The 20179-nt window shown below is 33.9% G+C and overlaps 1 protein-coding gene and 1 long non-coding RNA gene across 5 annotated transcripts; one reads left to right on the forward strand and one right to left on the reverse strand.

Annotated features, from left to right (window-relative positions):
• Positions 1-5943: 5943 nt before the first annotated feature.
• LOC148195842 (uncharacterized) lies at positions 5944-8199 on the reverse strand. 4 transcript variants are annotated; one of them, XR_015780713.1, is made up of 4 exons: positions 7670-8199; positions 7430-7553; positions 7183-7343; positions 5944-6791 (listed from the first exon to the last, which is right to left on the reverse strand). It is a non-coding gene; the product is annotated as an uncharacterized LOC148195842 (long non-coding RNA). The 4 variants fall into 4 exon arrangements; XR_015780710.1 differs by lacking the exon at positions 7430-7553; XR_015780712.1 differs by lacking the exon at positions 7430-7553 and having other exon boundaries at positions 7183-7429.
• Positions 8200-14403: 6204 nt separating this feature from the next.
• Positions 14404-19068, forward strand: LOC148195843 (uncharacterized). The gene is made up of 3 exons (XM_088095301.1): positions 14404-14541; positions 14595-16028; positions 18691-19068. Exons 1-3 carry the CDS (start codon positions 14404-14406, stop codon positions 18739-18741), a joined length of 1623 nt encoding a protein of 540 aa, XP_087951427.1. The 3' UTR covers positions 18742-19068.
• The last annotated feature ends 1111 nt before the right edge of the window (positions 19069-20179 follow it).

A 20179-nucleotide genomic window follows, 5' to 3' on the forward strand; every position in this document is an offset into this window, starting at 1 on the left:
TCAATAATAGATATGCCAACAAAAATACAATATACTTAACAGGTTCATCTTAAGTTGTACTACATAGAAACTATAAATTGCACTAATCTGGCATATATACAACATAAAAGCTATCTAAACATATTCAAAATGGTTCAAACAGTCTAAGAACTACTACAATATCTATTTCTATCACAAACCAAAAATTTGTCTACCTAAAGCCTAACATACTTGACGGTCTAAGTTAGAATGCAAGAATTGTAACTACCCTATAATAAAACCTCAAGGTAAGTGCCGAAACAAGTTTTGAATGTTAAAAGGTTACAAAAGACTGAACTAGTTACTAAGAATCATTAGCAAATCAAAATATACCTGTACTACTAAAAATTACAGCACTAACTAATAAAATAAGGTTAATAAAACTGCACTAGTTCTAAAATATGATTTTAACACTACCTAATAACAAAGTAACTATGCACACAACTTTAAAATCACTTAACTGAACTAACTGAACTCATATTTTCTTCATACGGGTGAAAATATAAATTCTGACTATATAAATCTAAGAAACTGGATTAAATCAACAAAAGCAACACATAACACTAAGTACTCCTACAAACACAACTTAAAAACTAACTAACCTGATTCCTACAGGTTTCAAACAACTAATGAAAGCTAGAAACAAAGTTAACTACTATAATTGATGACAGATTCGAACTTTGACCTATTCACTAAAATATATCCACTAAAACTACGCCTGTTTAAAAGCTATGCAGAATTATGACTTACTAAACCAAGGGAAATGTAACAGAAGCTATCTCAACAAGTTCTAATTTGTAAAAATTAATGTAAAAAGCTTAAAAACAATACAAACAAATACTATACAAAAATTCACTAATTTAAAACTAATCTACTAACTATAAATTAGAATGAACTTATAAAATCTGAACAAACCTAATACTACTATAATCAACTAAACAATAACTAAGCAATTTCAAATTCATCTAACTATGTTATGACTACAGGTATTTACAAACTTGAAACTAAAAATACAAAAACTAGCTTATGCCTAGACTAATGCTACTGAATAGATCAAAGACAAAAAAGATCCTACAATTCTTGTTAGTATTAGATTTTAAATAATGAGTTGAGCGTAGCAAACACGTGGTATTAAATATAATATATATGAAGATATCCCAAAAGAATGCAGCACCAGAAATTCCAATGCATCACCACCTATGTCAAGTATTCATCAGTAGACATCAGAATAAATGTAAAGTTTCAGCAGCTCAATGAAACATACCAAGGAATTTAATTAAGAAAGCTACCTGCATAGGGATTGGTCCTGTAGGAAGTCACACTCATACATTTATTCTGCAACTAAATACAAAAGTGATATCTAATAACAAAGTAACTATGCACACGACTTTAAAATTACTTAACTGAACTCATATTTGAGTCATTTGGGAGAAAATATAAAATCTGAATTTATAAATATAAGAAACTAAATGAAATAAAAAAAAAACAGGACATAACATAAGTACTCATACAAACACCAATTAAAAACTAACTACCTTATTCCTACAAGTTTCAGACAATTAATCAAAGCTAGAAACAAAGTTAACTACTAAAATTGATGACAGATTCGAATTTTAACCTATTCACTAAAATCTATCCACTAAAACTATGCCTATTTAAAAGCTATGCAGAATTATGAGTTACTAAACCAAAGGAAATATAACAAAAACTATCTCAACAAGTTCTAATTGGTAAAAATTAATGTAGAAAGCTTAAAAACAATACAAACAAATACTAAACAAAAATTCACTATGCAAAGCTGAAATTTAAAACTAATCTACTAAATATAAATTAGAATGAACATATAAAATCTGATCAAACCTAATACTACTATAATCAACTAAACAACAACTAAGCAATTTCAAATTCATCTAACTAAGTTATGACTACAGGTATTTACAATATAAGTATAGAGATATAATTAAAGAATTGAAACTCTCTTAATAGAGTAGATATTCAAAATATAAGAAACAAAGCTTCATTGTAGAAATATCTTATTCTCCTTTCAGCTCAATAAGGATCAAACTCTCCACCAAATAAACAACAAAATAGACACAAAAATAATAATAAATACTCAAACCCCAAATACAAGCAAATGTCAACACATGAATACTGCAAAAAACTCTCACATGTAAGGTAACTACTTCCAAGCGAGCAACAAAATTAAGATGGAAAAAACACAGAAAACAGAAGGCAAGGGAATTCAAAATAAAATGTACCTCCATGCTCATAATTCATTCATCCTGGATTGGTACTCACCCATTCAATTCACTCGTTTCCTTTTATAAACTTTCAACATTTTATAAAGAAAATCTTATTCTGCTTTTCTTTAATTTTTTTAAAACTGAAAGGAAAAAATAAACATTTAAACTATAAAAAGTTATTTATTTTTCAATTAAGCTTTTATTTTCTTAAAAATTCATTCAATTTAGTCATGTATTAGTTGATAGTATTTTATACTTATTTATTTATTTACTATTATTCAAGTAAAAAAATACCACATAGTTGTAATACTATGTAGTATGTACCGCATGCAAAAACAAAAACAAAGCTAGAAACTCGGTCAAAATCAAAGGCTCGTTAGTAAAAATTATAAATAAAAGAACTTATTAGTTAAAATCATTAAATTGAAATGACAGTGAACTAACTCTCAACACAATAAAATCCTAGTTTCTTTTTTAATGGAGTAGAATTCACAGAACAATTATTAATCTCCACTATATCTAGGAATTAAAATGAGAATTATAGTGTTTACTAAGTTAGAATTAATCAAAATTAGAATTACCCTAAAATAATAGCTAAAATCATTGTATTAACACATTTACAAAACCAAGAATTTTACACTGTAAATCAAAAATGTCATAAAAACAAAAAACAAAAAATTAGACCCTAAACACAACTTAATAAAAGAAATACAATTAGCTTAGAAAGATCTGAAATTAATTTAGTTTTTTCAATTATCACCCTTAAAAACTCTCTGAATTTTATTTTAAATTTATTTATTTGCCTTGTGTTTACAAGCCAGTAGAACGCATAGAAAACACCATAACTATTTACACCACTTTGAAAAAAAAATAGTGAGAAACATGAATTAGACATTTTGGTGGGAAATAATATAGTAATTAAAATTAAGTATCGTGGCAGATTGTATAAAATTTAGCACTAGTTGTATAAAATCATGGACATGACATGAGTACAAAGAAACAGTACTTAGTTAGACTTAAAAAGTACATGAACTTTAAAATTCTCAACACCATAACCAATTAACTTCAAAGCTCGAGAATTCATAGTGTCAAACTTTAACTCTTTGCATGATTCATATAACCCTTCAAAAACTTAGCACCTTAGATGTGATGGTCTAAAAGCTCATTATGATTGTCAAAATCAGGCAAATCCAATAACCATCACCTTACAAGATCCCAATGTTGGCACCCTAGATGGTCTAATTCTTTCAATTTTCCAGTGTTATAGTGGCGTGTTATGTATTGTTTGTGAGTGTCCAAAACTATTGTAATTTTTGTAACTTTCTATAGCATGAATTAAACTTGAACAGTTAAACTTGTTCACCACTTGAGAGGTTCTTATTATTTTTTTCTACAAAGTCTTATCTATAAGGGAAGGTCCAAACATTATAATTAGAAGTTGTTTGCACAGAGGTGACAACCATAAGTGATTTGTGTACTCACTATAAACAAAAGTGACTTGTGTAATAAACCAGCAACAACAAGGTGAACCAGTGATACGACAACCAACCCAACCCATTGGAAAACATCATACTAATAATAGCAAAAGAAAACATTTACCTAAAAGAAAACAACTCCCAAACTGCAAAGAACGGCAAAGTCAACCAAACAGACATCTGAAATTAAAACAAGAACGGTAAAGAAAAGAGAAAAGATAAGAGATAAGCGAGAAAAAACCTGCAAGGCGTTGACGAAACCATGGAGGCCTCATCGTAGGTCATGGTGGAGTTGAGCGGTGCGACGGTTGGGCGCTCATACTCCATTGCTGCAACGGAACCGAAAACACACGCTGAGAAGATAAGCGACGAATGAAATTGCGAAAAGGAAAAAGAGAAAATGCAGCCGAAATGCCATGGGTGAAGTTAATCAAACAAACACAGACCTCAAATTAAAGCAAGAACGGCAAAGAAGAAAAAATAAGAGATAAGAGAGAGGAAACTTGCAAGGCGTTGACGAAGCTCTTGTTGCGCTCCATGGAGGCCTCGTCGTAGTCATGGCGGAGTTGAGCGGTGCGGCGGTTGGGCACTCAAACTCCATTGCTGCAACGGAACCGCACGCTGAGAAGAACGATGCTCTAATGAGTGCATAATGAATGCGAATTGAGAACTAAAGAGAGAGAAAAGAAAACTCGAAGAGAAAAAGGAAAAGAGTTACCGTGAGGTGGCAAGTGATGTGTGAGTGGGAGCTTATTTAATGCACTGCCCACGTGACATTATGTTGGCGCCACCTCTATTAACCTTTCCCGGTGAAAAGACACCACTACCCTCTTCTTCGGTTGCCTTTTAGATTCTATTAACCAACCACGGTAAAAAACACCACTACCCTCTCGGTTGCCTTTTAGATTCGTTAGCCTCATTGGTTGACCGTCCAATGAATTTTTTTTTCTTATACCTTATATTCATTTTAATTTTAAATATTTTACAAACTAAAACAGCTTTTATATTTAAACATAAATTTAATTATTCAGTTATTTTTTAAATGTGATAAAGACTATTTTGTGTACAAAAAATATTTATTATTAAAATGTTAAATTTTATAGTTTGATCACTCATTATTTAAGTTAAATGATTTCATTTATTATTTAATTGTGTATAAAAATTTTAAATGGTTGTCTTTATTTTTATTTCTCTAAATTTTATTTTTTGTTTTGAAAGGAAGCATAAGTTATTACTATGTTGAATTCAGATTACTTAATGGGCACAAAACAAACAAAAAAACCAATACATGTTGTTTCATGTTTGTCAATCTTAAAGGTCACATGTCATTTAAAAAACGATGCATGGCTTTTACTTTCTAGACCACATACTATTCACTTAAGATCTAAGGATAAAGATCTGACCTTCTGACTCTTACATTAAATAACTCCTCTGACTAGTCATTGTCTCTATACCTTTAGGCAGAACTCAAAGAATGCAGCAACTTATATCCATGCCTTGTGAAATTTCTAACATACAAACCCCTATTTATAGTAGAACTCAAAGTATGCACCAAATTATAGCCTTTACACCAATGACCAGCAAAATTTCTTGCATATTACTCATTTATACCCGAACTCAAAGAATGAACCAGCTTATATCAATGCATAGCAATAAAGTGGCACTCACCTTTAATCTTGAGTCAGAACACAATTTATTAAACATACAGCAAAAGTAAATCAGTCATCAAAACATGTAATGTACAGTTGTGCATGTAGTTCTTAGTTCTCACCATATAAAACAGTTCAGAGAGCTCAACACCAACACAAATCCAAAAGAGAGGTGTCCCCCAAAAATATAGTAATAGATAAATTATAGTGTGATTTACATGCAAAAGATGTCAGCAAATTTAAATCAATAAAATATCCATCAACCATGTCAGTAGGTGTCCATCATAAAAACATGAGACAACAATTTTAGAGAAAAGTAATGTGAAAAGGAAAAGAGAGTAAATGATTACATAGTTGAGGATGGAGGTGGTGACAATTGTGATTAACTTTAATTGATGTCGTTTCTTGATTATTTGAAGAAGAAATACTTGCAAAACGTTTTCCTATCAGCTTCTCCTGCACTGTTTCACTGCCATGCATTGCTTATAAGTTTTAAGAGAAAATATTGATAGAGATATTCGACTTGCATATCAAGCTCCCATTAATCACAAGAGAATATAAGTCAATAGACAAGTTAAATATACATTATTTAAATGGATTCAAAATACACATGCATGAGATGATTTTTTTAACCATGATTCAAATTCAAAATGCTATCAAGTAACCTTGAGAAAAACTCCCAAGTAACCTAGAGCAAAACTCCAAAATCCAAAATCTTGTGTCTGCGAACACTATAATCAAAGTGCAGAACTAATACTCATAAAAATAGAGTGGTGCCCTATTATATATAGAATCCTATTGTGATTCATCATTGACTGAAGAACAACCTACCAATTATCTCTCATTGACTGAATAAATAGTTGTACTTGGAGTACAGACCAGAGCAAGACCCCATCCAGCTGGATCACAATTTCTTGCCGCACCAGCTCGTGAATCTAAAGCCATAATCCATGTGTATGCACAAAACAGTTGTACATATTATCTACCACACACCTCACTAAATTGTAGAATTTTGAAATTTGATAAACAAAAGCTCCCCAATTTCGGTAGGGACTATGGCTAGGGTATGAGCGTTTCTTTCTTCTATCAAGGATGCTTCAAATGTACTGTCATTCTACCCTTACAACCATGAAAAAGAATGAAGATAGTTGAAGAAAGACATAATCTAAAACAACTGAACCTTCCTTTAAAGTTTCACCAGTAAGTCTAAGAAAAGCATAAAAAAACACCTTTTCCTTTGCAATCTTTGAGAGCTCTTCAAGTATGTAACTTTTTGCTCTAGCATCTTCACTGAGAGAATTGAAGTCCTTGGATATAGCATTTTCTTATGCCCATTATTCAGGTACTTCCTTTCTGGGATTAACAACAGCAAGGAAGGCCTCAAAACTGTTTCCATAAACCCATATCTGAAATAGATGTCAACATACAAGGTCAACATACAACATTCAGGGCACACTAATATATATCAACATGCACCAATACCAGGTCAACATACAAGGACACTTGCTGATGTGAAAATTTATAGTGTTTAAGAAAAATATTTCTAACAGGAAGCTACAATTTGATTGTGTGTGGCGATGAAAGAAAAATATCAAAGCCTGTTTAGTTTATACGTCATGATAAAAAATATCAACCTAAGACAGAGGGTTAGTAGGACCACTGAAGTAATCACCTGTAGTAGTATATGAGTAACATTTTCTAATCTTCTACATATTTTTCCAACTAGATATAACCAATAAATTTGCTAGAAATTAGGACAAAAAAACTATTGGAAGGAATAGGGTTCTCAGGACTTACAGATTCAATACATGATTCCTACATCTGCATTGTCTTCTCAATTGTTAGAATATTTACCCTATATACGTGTTTATGGCCTTCTTCTTCAAGCTTCCAATTTTGGACCTTCTTCACTCCTTTTCCCAATTCTCAGCTTCAACACCACCCCCCTTCTTCCACCCCTTTCAACAACAACAACCCACATAAAAAAATCGCAACTTACGAAAAAGGTATAAATTTGAAGGTGAATTGAGTTGCATTTTCATACCTGGGTGTGTTGAAGATGGAAAAGAAAACATAGAGTTATGAGAAAAGAGAAAAGAAAGTTAATGAGAATGGTGTTCGTATAAATGTTGGCAGGTTCTTGCATATATAGGAGCAATATTTCGACCCTAACATTAGTTCAAGAACCAACAAGAATACAAAAAAAACACATCAAATAACCCAATTTCAGGAATACAATACATTTCAGATGTTATACAATCACAAGAAAGGTGAGGTCCCATACCTTTTTCCGATTTCTTTCCTTACTCCAAAATTCTACTTTCGTTTTGTATCTTTGTCTCCCAATTCCAGCATTTATACCACCACTCCCTCTCTCGGTGTTTCTCACTCCTTCATCCCAAACGACCATGGAATGCTCTTTTCTCTCATTAACCTTACAACCCTCCTTTTCGTCAGTCTAGGGAACGGAACATTACTGTCAATGCTTGAGGCAATGCCGCCGTAAGTACGCGCACACAAGTGGTGATGAAAACGATATTGAACGAATTGGAAGGAGCAAAGAGAAGCACGAAGGAGCGAAACGAAAAAGATGCACCAAGAAGAACAACAAAGAAACGGAAAACAAACAATAAATTAAACTTTAAGCGGGCAAGAACATAAAAGAAATTGAAACCGGAAGATACAACAGTACCTTCCCCCAATGGCTACTTTGTCCTCGTTGGACCAAGAACACTCATAATGTATCAAACTCTCCGCACCCCTCCAACTCACAAAAGAAGAAAACAGAAGAACTCGTAGTACTCTCTAAGTAGTCTGTTACTACTTAGAATTGAAATAGAAAAAATATGAACAGAAGGATTAAATAATAAAAAAATAACCTGTAAAAATAACCTTGTTAGTTTCATTTATCATTATTTTAAGATTACAATTTTTTATAATTTTATGTAGTATAACTATTTAAAATTATTTTACTTTTTGTTCTTATTATACGTATTCTTTTATTTATGGTGTTTACGATAAGAATTAGAATTTTATATATATATATATATATATATATATATATATATATATATATATATATATATAGGGGTTTGCTAACGCGCGTACGCCTGTTTTTCAGTTGGTACATTTTAGCAATGTGTACCGGGTTTTAATAGACAAAAATATCCTTATATATCATGGATTCTAAGTTTTAAGGTTAAGGGTATTTTAATAATTTTCATTCTCAAAACTTAAAAAAAAAAAAAAAAAACCTCAAACCCTTACTCACCTCTCTCATTTCTTTCAATCCTTTCTCTTTCATCTCTCTCACTCCAACCTTTTCTCTGTCATCCCGTAGCCCCAATTGAAAAAAATCAGAAACACATGCCTTTAAAAAAATTTCCTTTGTAAAGAGTTGAGTCATTGACATATTCACCTTCAAGGCAAAGGTTCATTCAAGATCTCTTCAATTTCACCATCTTCACTAACCTCTCTAATTTCATCATCTGTATTTGTTGAATCATCATCTCTAAAAAAACCCTTCAGGCCAATTACCAATTCTTTAGGACGTCATTATGCTTGTGAAAATTAGATAAAATTATATACGACAAAAATTATAAAATGAAAACTCATTATAAAGTCATTTTTTGTAAGAAATTGTTTAACAACTAAGTGTTTCTAATTTTTTTCCAGGCCAATTACCAATTCCTTTGATGTCATTATGCTTGTGAAAATTAGATAAAATTAGATTAGACAAAAATTATAAAATAAAAACTCATTATAAAATCATTTTTTGTAAGAAATTGTTTAACAACGAGTATTTCTGATTTTTTTCAGGTCAATTATCAATTCCTTTATGCTTGTGAAAATTGGATAAAATTAGATAAGACAAAAATTATAAGATGAAAACTCATTATAAAATCATTTTTTTGTAAGATTGTTTAACAGCAAGTGTTTCTGATTTTTTCAATTGGGACTACAGTAGGGATAACAGAGAAAAGATTGGAGTTGAGAAAGAGGAAAGAGAAAGAGTTGAGAGGAATGAGAGAGGTGAGTAAGGGTATGGGGGATTTCTTTTTTTCCTTTTTTAGTTTTGAGAATGAAAATTATTAAAATACCCTTAACCTTAAAACTTAGAATCCATGATATATAAGGATATTTTTGTCTACTAAAACCTGGTACACATTGCTAAAATGTACCAACTGAAAAACAGGCGTACGCGCGTTAGCAAACCCCATATATATATATATATATATATATATATATATATATATATATATATATATATATATATATATATAAAAGAAAAGAAAATGTGCGAAAAGATTTTTTTTCCTTTTAAGCGTAAAAACTAACAAATTTATAGAAATATTAAAAAATTGGTTTGAGTTATGTAATTTTTTATTACTAAAAAAGTATTGACTCTACACTATTTTTAATATATTTCTTTTAAGTTTATTAAAATGTTGTAATTTGTATATGTATAATAGAAGGAAAATTCACTAAATAATAAAAAAAACCTTGTAAAAGTTATTACTTTCAATTAGTTTTTACCAATAAAAATATTAAAAATGAATGTATAGCAAACTACTTTATTCTCACATTTGTTATCTCTGAATATCTTTATTATATATCTATTAGCTTTTTAATGATTTTTATTTTGAAAGATAATCACATTTTTTAAGAGATTTTACTTGTCAAAGTATTTCAAACTTGTTACGTTAATTTTAGACAAGATTATAAAATAAATATTATACTACAAGTATCTTACAATTCTTAATTATTTTGTTTATTAATTTTTATTTCTTATGAAAGTATGAAACTTGAAAGAAATTATAGAAAAAAAAAAAGAACAGTTCTGTAAATAGTCACATACTTTTGTCCATTCGTGATTTTTTGTTGACAATAGATACAACAAAATAGAATATAAAAATTTAAACAAAACTTCAAATATTTCAAACCTACTTAACAAATAAAAATATACTATAATATCTTAATTCTTCCTTGTATTGAATAGACATTTTTCTTTTCAGTATTATCAAAATATATTTAATTTAATTCTCAATTTTATTTGAGTGGTAACTTAGTATACCAATTATTATTAATTTAACGATAACAAATTTATAACAATACTGTTTAAGAAAAATATGAAATATATATGATTAATTAAAATTAACTTTTTCTTTACGAAAATAATATATATAAATAATAAATATCGAATGGCACTATAGAATTACAACAACGCAAATTTAATAAAAGAATTATATTAACTCTTCTTTCAAAATATAGAACAATTTAAAAATATTAAAATAATAAAAATGTTTGTTTTTAAAATCTTTTTCACAAAAGAGAAAGTCTTTAAACTTTCTTGAATCGTAAGTAAGAATATGTGCAATGCTGCAGTTTATTTAATCAAATGTAATGACAGTATAATCGATTAATGCAGAAAGAAGGGATAAGAAAATTCAAACACTGAATTTTTATACTGGTTCGGCCAAGCCTACATCCAGTGTCCTTCCAATCAACCCGAGATGGAAGTCAATGCACTATATAGATCTAAGTTTTTACACCAAGGGCTTTACAACAACCTCATGTCAAAATGTAAATCACCTCTCTAACTCACTAATCTAACTATAGGCAATACAAAAACAGACAAGCAGCAAGAACACTCCTTTTCTGCTGTCAACCCCTTTGAGACACCCTCAAAGTCAAGAACCAAGTTCTTCTTCCTGTAACACCACAGGGAAACTAGCAACACTCAATGTTTGCCAAAGCTTTTCCTGATCAAGCAGAATGCACCTTCCTGTGCAGAACGACCAGACTTTGTATATCAACCTTGCTTCTCAAGAAATCTTCAAGACTTTATCACCATGGTAATTCTTGTTTTTTGGAGCTTTTCTCTGTTCTGTAAGAACTCAGATCATTCACTGAAAACGGATATGAAAGTGTAAAATCGTTATTCTTCTTACATAATGCTTGGTCAACATATTTAAAAATATTAAAATAGAATGGCTTAATTTTCAACACCAAGAGGGGGGGTGAATTGGTGAAATACAAAACCAATGTTTTCTTTAAATCTTTTTTGCAAAGTAGATGACTTTAAAAACTTTCTTGAAACACAAAGAAAAAGATTTTTAAGTGCAGCGAAAATAAAGTTGATTAAACGCAGTACAAAGTCAATTAAGTAAAAGTGTAGGGATAGAAAAATCAAACGCTGCTTTTTATACTAGTTCGGCCAAGCCTACATCTAGTGTCCTTCCTCACCAGAAAGCAAATGCATTATAATGATCAAGATTTTTACAACAAGGCTTTTATAGAGACCTCCACGTCAAAAATATAAAACACATCTCTAACCCTGTAATCAAAATATAGGCATACAACACACAAAGACCAACAGCAAGATGTCCCCTCTTTTGCCGTCTTCAACCCTTTGAGAAACCCCTCAAAGTTCAGAATGCAGCACGTCCTCTTCCTGTAGTCACAACAGGGCAACAACACAAATCTTCACAAGATTGAATTCCTGATCACCAAAACAGACATCTTCAATGCAAATTTGATCAGACAGTAAAAGGACACAATCCTTGCTCTTCAAGCTATCTCCAAAGATGAACACCACGATTTTCTTTAAGAGTTCTTGGAGCTTTTCCCAAATCTATAAGACAACACTAATCTGAAAATTATCACACAATTTGTTAGATTCTTTATGTGATCATGGATGGGCCAAGTAATGAAGAGAATAGAAGGATGACAAGAAGCATGGCTAAAAGCAATCATTTTACTTCTTGTCTTCTTTATACATTTGTACCAAAAAAAGTAGAATAGGTTTCATAGGCGTGTATTTGCCTCTTTGATTTCTTTCTCTTAGTTCTTGTGAATAAACGCTTATAAACTCTTCTTTCTCTTTAAGAACAAGCAATGTGGGACTCTCTATGGCTTGGTTTTAAAAAGAAGCGAAGAGGAAATGGGCGTCTTAGGCGTGTAGCATTAGATAGCATAACTAGTTTTCATGTTTTGAACTATAGGAGAACTAGTTGCCTTATAAACCCTTTGGAGTGGAGAGAATTGAGCAATGTGGGACTCAAAAGTCCCTAGAGGAACTGCAATAGCTGCTGGACGGCCTTCACACTCATAAGTCCCACATCTCCTAGATCTTGCATCCTAGCTCACTCCAAAGGTTATATAAGAAGGCTTAGGGGTCTCTTTTTTGTACCTTACCTTGAATCAATTGAATTTTGAGTTGATTTGCACTTTTGCAATCTTCTTTGAGATAGTATTCTGTCTCCAAAGTCCCTATTTTGGGTAGACCTTATCTTGCTCGAGCAAGTGGCGGTCCTCCTTTGATGCTTATCTTGGAGCTTCCTTCAAGTGGCGCATCTTCAAATCATAAGTTTCCTCTTCCTTAATCTCTTCCATTTTTAATTTCTTTCCCATTCTCTTAAATGTCATTTAGTATATTCTCTCTAGGTATGCACTTCCCCATCATGTGGTATCATGAGCCTTAGGTTTTTGATCTCTTAGGAATTGCATGCTAGAGTAGAATAGCTTAGATATGTTCATTTACGCTGAGCCATTTTCGGTCTCGCCCAGCCTCTGCGTGAAAATACAGTCAACTTGTATGATTTAGTTTAGCTTCATTGCTAGTCCGTTTTCCATGCAATTTTTTTTCAAAGTTTCGTCTGGATGTCTATTTTCACGTATAGTTTTTACTTTGTTCAAATTCGTTCTGTGCTGTTCCCAGTAAATTTTTTACTCCCCTATGTCAGTCCAGTGCTTACTGTTTGAGTGACTTCTAATCTGTTTGCATTGTTTGCTTGTTGTTTGGTACTTGTGGTGGTTGGATTTGATAATTGGACGGTGCTAAGACCTCCCAACACTCTTAAGCAAGGATTCAACACTTCATATCACAGTTTGGAGGTGAGTCTCGTGGCTATCCAGAACTTTATCCATGCTGACATTTCTTCAAACAACAACAATGCTATTGGAAGTCTTCAACAAGTAGGTGTCCTTATTCCTTTTTGCTTGCTGTTCCAGCTTTAATTTCTTGTCTTGGCTGGATTGTATGTGTCTTTCCTTGCTTGTTAACTTTGAATTGAGTCATATGTTTGTCCTCTTTAGGAGTTTTCTAGAGTATTTTTCTGAAATTGCATAGCTAAGAGTTTTTTACATCTCCGTGTTTGTATGCTGAATTGAGTTTGATCATCATAGGATTTAAGTGTGTAAACTTTGCTTATATATTCTGCATTAGTAGAGGTCTTAAACCAATCAAATATTAGCTTTGTGCAAACACACCTAAGCACCTCAATTTTACTTGGCCGAGACTAGCCAATCTCCTAAACTGCATGCACCACAAAAAAATTCAAAATTGTTTTGCATTGTTTGTGCTGGTCTGGCCGTAAGCTATCTTCATTGTTGGTGTGTTTGCTAGCTTCATTTGGAGCCTCTATTTTACTACAATTACATAATATATAGGTTTGAGGTTTGCCAAATTATTTCCAGCATTAATTTGATCTTACTCTTCATGTATGCCTAGCATGTTGGTGTGATTTACTTCTTAGTTGTGTCAATTTGTTTGTTGCTGTCTTGTTCATTTTGTGCCACTTTTTTGCCTCCTTTTTTCTTGCTGTTTTGTCTTCATAAAACCATTAGATTGCTGCCTCCTTAGTGTGTGCCAAGTTTCTTGATTTTTAGGTTCCATTTCCATCATTTGTCTTGTAGTTTTCATTCATTTTTTGGTTTCTACCATGTGGGCTGTCTTGATTTGGCTCCTTTGCATTGAGGGTGGATTATACATCTTTCCATTTGCTTTAGACTTGAGTTGGTGCTCTCAAAGTGAACTTGTGAGACATTATACTATTTTTAAAAGAAGAGTGCTGACCTTGTTTTGTCTTGAGAGCCATTTTACCGTGAGTTTTGAGCCATTTTTCCTTGCATGCTTTGAGTGCAACCGTGAGTGTGCTACTGTTTTGTGGTTGCTGTTTGGACCGTGTGTATCCACCATTTCTAACCTGTTTTGTGTGTAGTTTTTTTTTCCTTACCATGTCTGCAGGTTCCAGCCGTGCTTCATCCAATGGAGATAGCCACCATGGAAGCCCTTCCAGTAAATTTGATTTGATGAAGGCCTTCCAACAAATGCAACATCAACTTGACACCCTTAGCAAACGGCTAGACACGGAGGTAAAGACCAAAAAGGAAAGCACTCTCATGGTCATGAGCATGGTTCCTCCAAGAAAAAGCAAGAAGACAAAGCTTTGGATCCAAACCTTGCAATGCCAAAGTTGTCTTTGCCAAGGTTCAAGGGAGACACCGATCCTAGTGTATTTTTAGATTGGATAGCTAAAGTAGAACAAGTTTTTAATTTGTATGATGTACACGGACATTTGCGTGTAAAGCTAGCTACTTTAGCCTTAGAGGGATACGCCATGCAATGGCTACTTAGGATGAACATTACTAGGGGCTCACCCGCGAGCTCTTGGGAACATTTTCGGTGCTTGTTGTACCAACGCTTCGTACCTCCATACTACCATAGGGACCTCCTGATTAAGCTCCAACGGCTTACTCAGGGTAGACGAAGTGTGGAGGAGTATGCGCGTGAGCTCAAAGTGCTCTTATACCATACTAACACTAATGAGACTGACTCCGCGAAAATAGCTAGATTTATAAGTGGTCTCAATAGAAACATCCAAGATGTTGTAGAGCTCCATGATGATGAGGATTTAGATATTGTGGTACATAGGGCTATGAAAGTTGAAAGACAAGTTTTAAGAAAAGAGTCCTATCGCCACAAATTTTCCACTTCTTCAAAAGACAATATTTACAAAAGCTCATCATCAAGGGAAAAGGAAAAGGATGTTTCTAGAGAGATTTCTCATAAATCTTGGCCATCTTCTACTAACACCGTGCCTTCTTCCAAACCTAAGTCACCAACGCGACCTAGTCAAGTAAAATGTTTTAGGTTCTTGGGTCATGGTCATATTGCATCTGCATGCCCAAACAAGAGGGCAATGTGCATTAGAGGAGAAGAGGTTGTCACCGATGACTCTCCTCCTTCTTCACCTTCACACACTTCTCACTCTTCTTCTTCCTCTAGTGAAGATGAGTACAAGGTTCCATTTGATGGTGACCTACTAGTTATAAGACGTCTCTTGGGTCAAGTCCACAAGGACTCTGAAACGACTCAAAGAGAAAATATTTTTCACACTAGATGTCTTATAGCTAGCAAGGTTTGCTCCATGATCATAGACAGGGGAAGTTGCACTAATGTGGCTAGCACACGCGTAGTGGAAAAGCTCAAGCTACCCACTATTGCGTATGCCAAGCCCTACAAACTTCAATGGTTAAGTGAGGAGGGTGAAATCTTGGTAAATAAGCAAGTCCATATTTCCTTTTCCATTGGCAAATACCAAGATGAGGTTCTTTGTGATGTTGTACCCATGGAAGCAACTCACATTTTATTAGGAAGACCATGGCAATTTGATAGAAATGTTCAACATGATGGTCTTACTAATAGAATGTCTTTTACTTACCAAGGGCGCAAGGTCGTCTTAAAACCTCTAACTCCAAAGGAAATACATGAGGACCACCTCATCATGAAATCCAAGAGAGGTGAAGAAAAGGAGAAGGTCAAGAATAATCTCCTCATCTCTCATAAAGAGGTAATTAAAGTTATTGAAAAAAGGGAACCTATCTTTTGTGTTGTTCCATCCCAGTGTCTCACATCCACTCCTATCCTTAAGTCTTCCAAGCTAGATAGTTTGCTAGAGGAGTTCCAAGATGTGTTTCAAGATCCTCCAAAAGGTTTACCACCTATTAGAGGAATTGAGCACCAAATTGATTTTATTCCAGGAGCTTCTCTTCCAAACCGTCCAGCTTATAGAACAAATCCCATGGAAACCCAAGAAATTCAAAGACAAGTAGAGGGTTTGTTGTCCAAAGGGTGGGTTCGAGATAGCATGAGTCCATGTGCTATGCCGGTCATACTTGTTCCTAAGAAAGATGGTTCATGGCGCATGTGCACAGATTGTAGGGCAATTAATAACATCACCATTAAGTATAGGCATTCCATTCCTAGGTTAGATGATTTATTAGATGAGCTTCATGGTTCCACCATATTTTCCAAGATTGATCTTAAGAGCGGATATAATCAAATTCGAATCAAAGAAGGGGATGAATGGAAAACCGCTTTTAAGACCAAGTTTGGTCTATATGAGTGGCTTGTCATGCCTTTTGGCTTGACTAATGCTCCTAGCACATTCATGCATCTCATGCATCATGTTCTAAGACCTTTCATCGGCAAATATGTAGTGGTCTATTTTGATGACATTCTCATTTATAGTGTGTCTCTCAATAATCATTGCATGCATGTTAGGAGTGTTCTTCAAGCCTTAAGGGAGGCGTCATTATTTGCTAATTTAGAGAAGTGCATCTTTGGCATGGAGCAAGTAGTTTTTCTAGGCTTTGTTATTAGCTCCCAAGGAGTTAAAGTCGACTCCTCCAAAATTGATGCTATTAAGGAGTGGCCTATTCCTCAAAACATCAAGGATGTGAGGAGCTTTCATGGCCTAGCCAGTTTTTACCGTCACTTTGTGCCTAATTTTTCTTCTCTTGCCGCTCCTTTAAGTGACATAGTTAAGAAGGATGTAGGTTTTAAGTGGGGGGATGAGCAGCAAAAGAGTTTTCAAGTCCTTAAAGACAAGTTAACTCATGCTCCCATTTTAGCCTTGCCTGACTTTTCTAAGTCATTTGAAGTTGAGTGTGATGCTTCTAATGTAGGCATTGGGGCCGTGCTTCTTCAAGAAGGACACCCTATTGCTTACTTTAGTGAGAAGCTTAAAGGGAGTCACTTAAATTATTCCACCTATGATAAGGAATTATATGCTCTCATTCGAGCTTTGCAAACTTGGCAACATTACTTACTTTGAAAAGATTTTGTGATCCATAGTGATCATGAAACTCTAAAACATTTGAAAAGCCAAGGCAAACTCAATAAGAGACATGCTAAGTGGGTGCAATTCTTAGAACAATTTCCTTATGTAATCAAACACAAGAAGGGTTCTTCTAATATAGTTGCGGACGCACTATCAAGAAGACATACTCTTTTGACTACTCTTGAAACAAAGTTTCTTGGGTTTGATCACATCAAGGAATTGTATCAAGATGATAGTGATTTCTCTTCTTTATTTGACCAATGCACTCATGGACCACACAAGGATTTTTTCATTAACAATGGCTTTCTTTTCAGAAATAAATGCCTTTGTGTGCCCAAGAGTTCATTGCGTTTTCTCTTAATTAAGGAAGCACATGAGGGAGGTTTGATGGGGCACTTTGGGATTGCAAAAACTTTAGCTATTCTTCATGAGCATTTCTATTGGCCGCATATGCATAAACATGTAGCTAAGTTTTGTAATCAATGCATTCCATGTAAGCATGCTAAGTCCACCACCCACCCTCATGGCTTGTACACTCCTTTGCCTGTGCCTAGTAGTCCTTGGGTTGACATTTCTATGGATTTTGTTTTGGGTTTACCTAGGACACAGCGAGGGATGGATTCTATCTTTGTGGTAGTGGACCATTTTTCAAAGATGGCACACTTTATTCCCTGCCACAAAGTAGATGATGTTGTCCACATTGCTAACTTATTCTTTAGAGAGGTTGTGCGACTACATGGTTTGCCTAAGACAATAGTTTCTAATAGAGATTCCAAGTTCCTTAGTCATTTCTGGCGATCTTTGTGGAACAAGTTGGGTACTAAACTTCTTTTCTCTACCACTTGTCATCCACAAACTGATGGTCAGACTGAGGTGACTAATAGAACTTTGGGACAGTTGTTGAGATGTTGTCTTGAGGGCAATCCACGCCAGTGGGAAGAGTTGCTACCCCATATTGAGTTCGCATATAATAGGGTTGTCAACTCTACTTCCACTCATTCTCCTTTTCACATTGTTTATGGGTTTAACCCCCTCACTCCATTGGATCTCCTTCCCCTTCCTAACCTTGAGTCCATGTGCTTAGATGGTGTGTCCAAAGCGCAATTCATTAAAGATTTGCATAATAGAGTGAAGACGTGCATTGAACACACCAACCAAAAGCATGCATCTAATGTCAATAAACGTAGGAAAAAGGTTACTTTCTTTTCTGGTGATTGGGTGTGGGTTCATTTGCGTAAGGATGGATTTCCTTCGCAACGAAAATCCAAACTCAATCCTAGAGGAGATGGTCCTTTTCAAGTCCTACGCAAAATAAATGATAATGCATATGAGATTGATTTGCCTGACAACTATACTGTACATCCTACTTTTAATGTGGCTGATCTTTCTCCTTTTGCAGATTTCACAGATTCGTGGTCGAATCCTCTCCAACCTTGGGGGGATGATGTGATCATGGATGGGCCAAGTAATGAAGAGAATAAAAGGATGACAAGAAGCATGGCTAAAAGCAATCATTTTACTTCTTGTCTTCTTTATACATTTGTACCAAAAAAAGTAGAATAGGTTTCATAGGCGTGTATTTGCCTCTTTGATTTCTTTCTCTTAGTTCTTGTGAATAAACGCTTATAAACTCTTCTTTCTCTTTAAGAACAAGCAATGTGGGACTCTCCATGGCTTGGTTTTAAAAAGAAAAGAAGAGGAAATGGGCGTCCTAGGCGTGTAGCATTAGATAGCATAACTAGTTTTCATGTTTTGAACTATAGGAGAACTAGTTGCCTTATAAACCCTTTGGAGTGGAGAGAATTGAGCAATGTGGGACTCAAAAGTCCCTAGAGGAACTACAGCAGCTGCTGGACAGCCTCCACACTCATAAGTCCCACATCTCCTAGATCTTGCATCCTAGCTCACTCCAAAGGTTATATAAGAAGGCTTAGGGGTCTCCTTTTTGTACCTTACCTTGAATCAATTGAATTTTGAGTTGATTTGCACTTTTGCAATCTTCTTTGAGATAGTATTCTGTCTCCAAAGTCCCTATTTTGGGCAGATCTTATCTTGCTCAAGCAAGTGGCGGTCCTCCTTTCGTGCTTATCTTGGAGCTTCCTTCAAGTGGCGCATCTTCAAGTCATAAGTTTCCTCTTCCTTAATCTCTTCCATTTTTAATTTCTTTCCCATTCTCTTAAATGTCATTTAGTATATTCTCTCTAGGTATGCACTTTCCCATCAATTCTCAAAACTTCTTACAGAATTCAAATTTGCGTCAATATATAGTTTTTCACAATTTTGACGCTCTTCAGTCGACTTTGCCACTAATGAAGTCGAATATAGTCATGACAGTTATAAAAGTTAGTAGCAGTCATAGCAATTAATTGATTACGCAATTAGTGCAGTTGATTCACAATTAATGCTTGGTCAAACATATTTAAAAATATAGTCGTTAGACACTTTAAGACAAGCATTAACAGAATTTCAAAACATAACAAACTTAGTCGAATGGCTTGCGCACATAGTCGACTTTGTAACAGTTAAAAACATAGTTTTGAAAAACTTTCTCTTCAAAAATTCTCACAGCACACTTTGGAAAAGTTTGTGCAAAGCCAGGACTTTTAATCGACTTACTTCATAATGAAGTGGACTTAAAACTGTTGTTTTGCTACACAATTTAAGTTCAACTAAAGTGCATGTGGTTTTTCTTTTCCAAAACAATTTTCATGCAATCACAGATTAAATCTCACATATATAACATAGTGAATTGCAATGATCAACACAACACAAACATGAAAGTAATGAACATGTAACACATAAATAGATTAACTTTGTCTAATAAATCAATAAATAAAGAAGTATCGTTCAAGTAATAAACTTGGTAAGACCAAGTATCGTTCTTCCCA

The sequence above is a fragment of the Vigna umbellata genome, chromosome 7 (genome assembly GCF_029865625.1).
Source record: "Vigna umbellata cultivar VRB3 chromosome 7, Vumbellata_1.0, whole genome shotgun sequence".
In the NCBI taxonomy this organism is placed as follows: Eukaryota; Viridiplantae; Streptophyta; class Magnoliopsida; order Fabales; family Fabaceae; genus Vigna; species Vigna umbellata.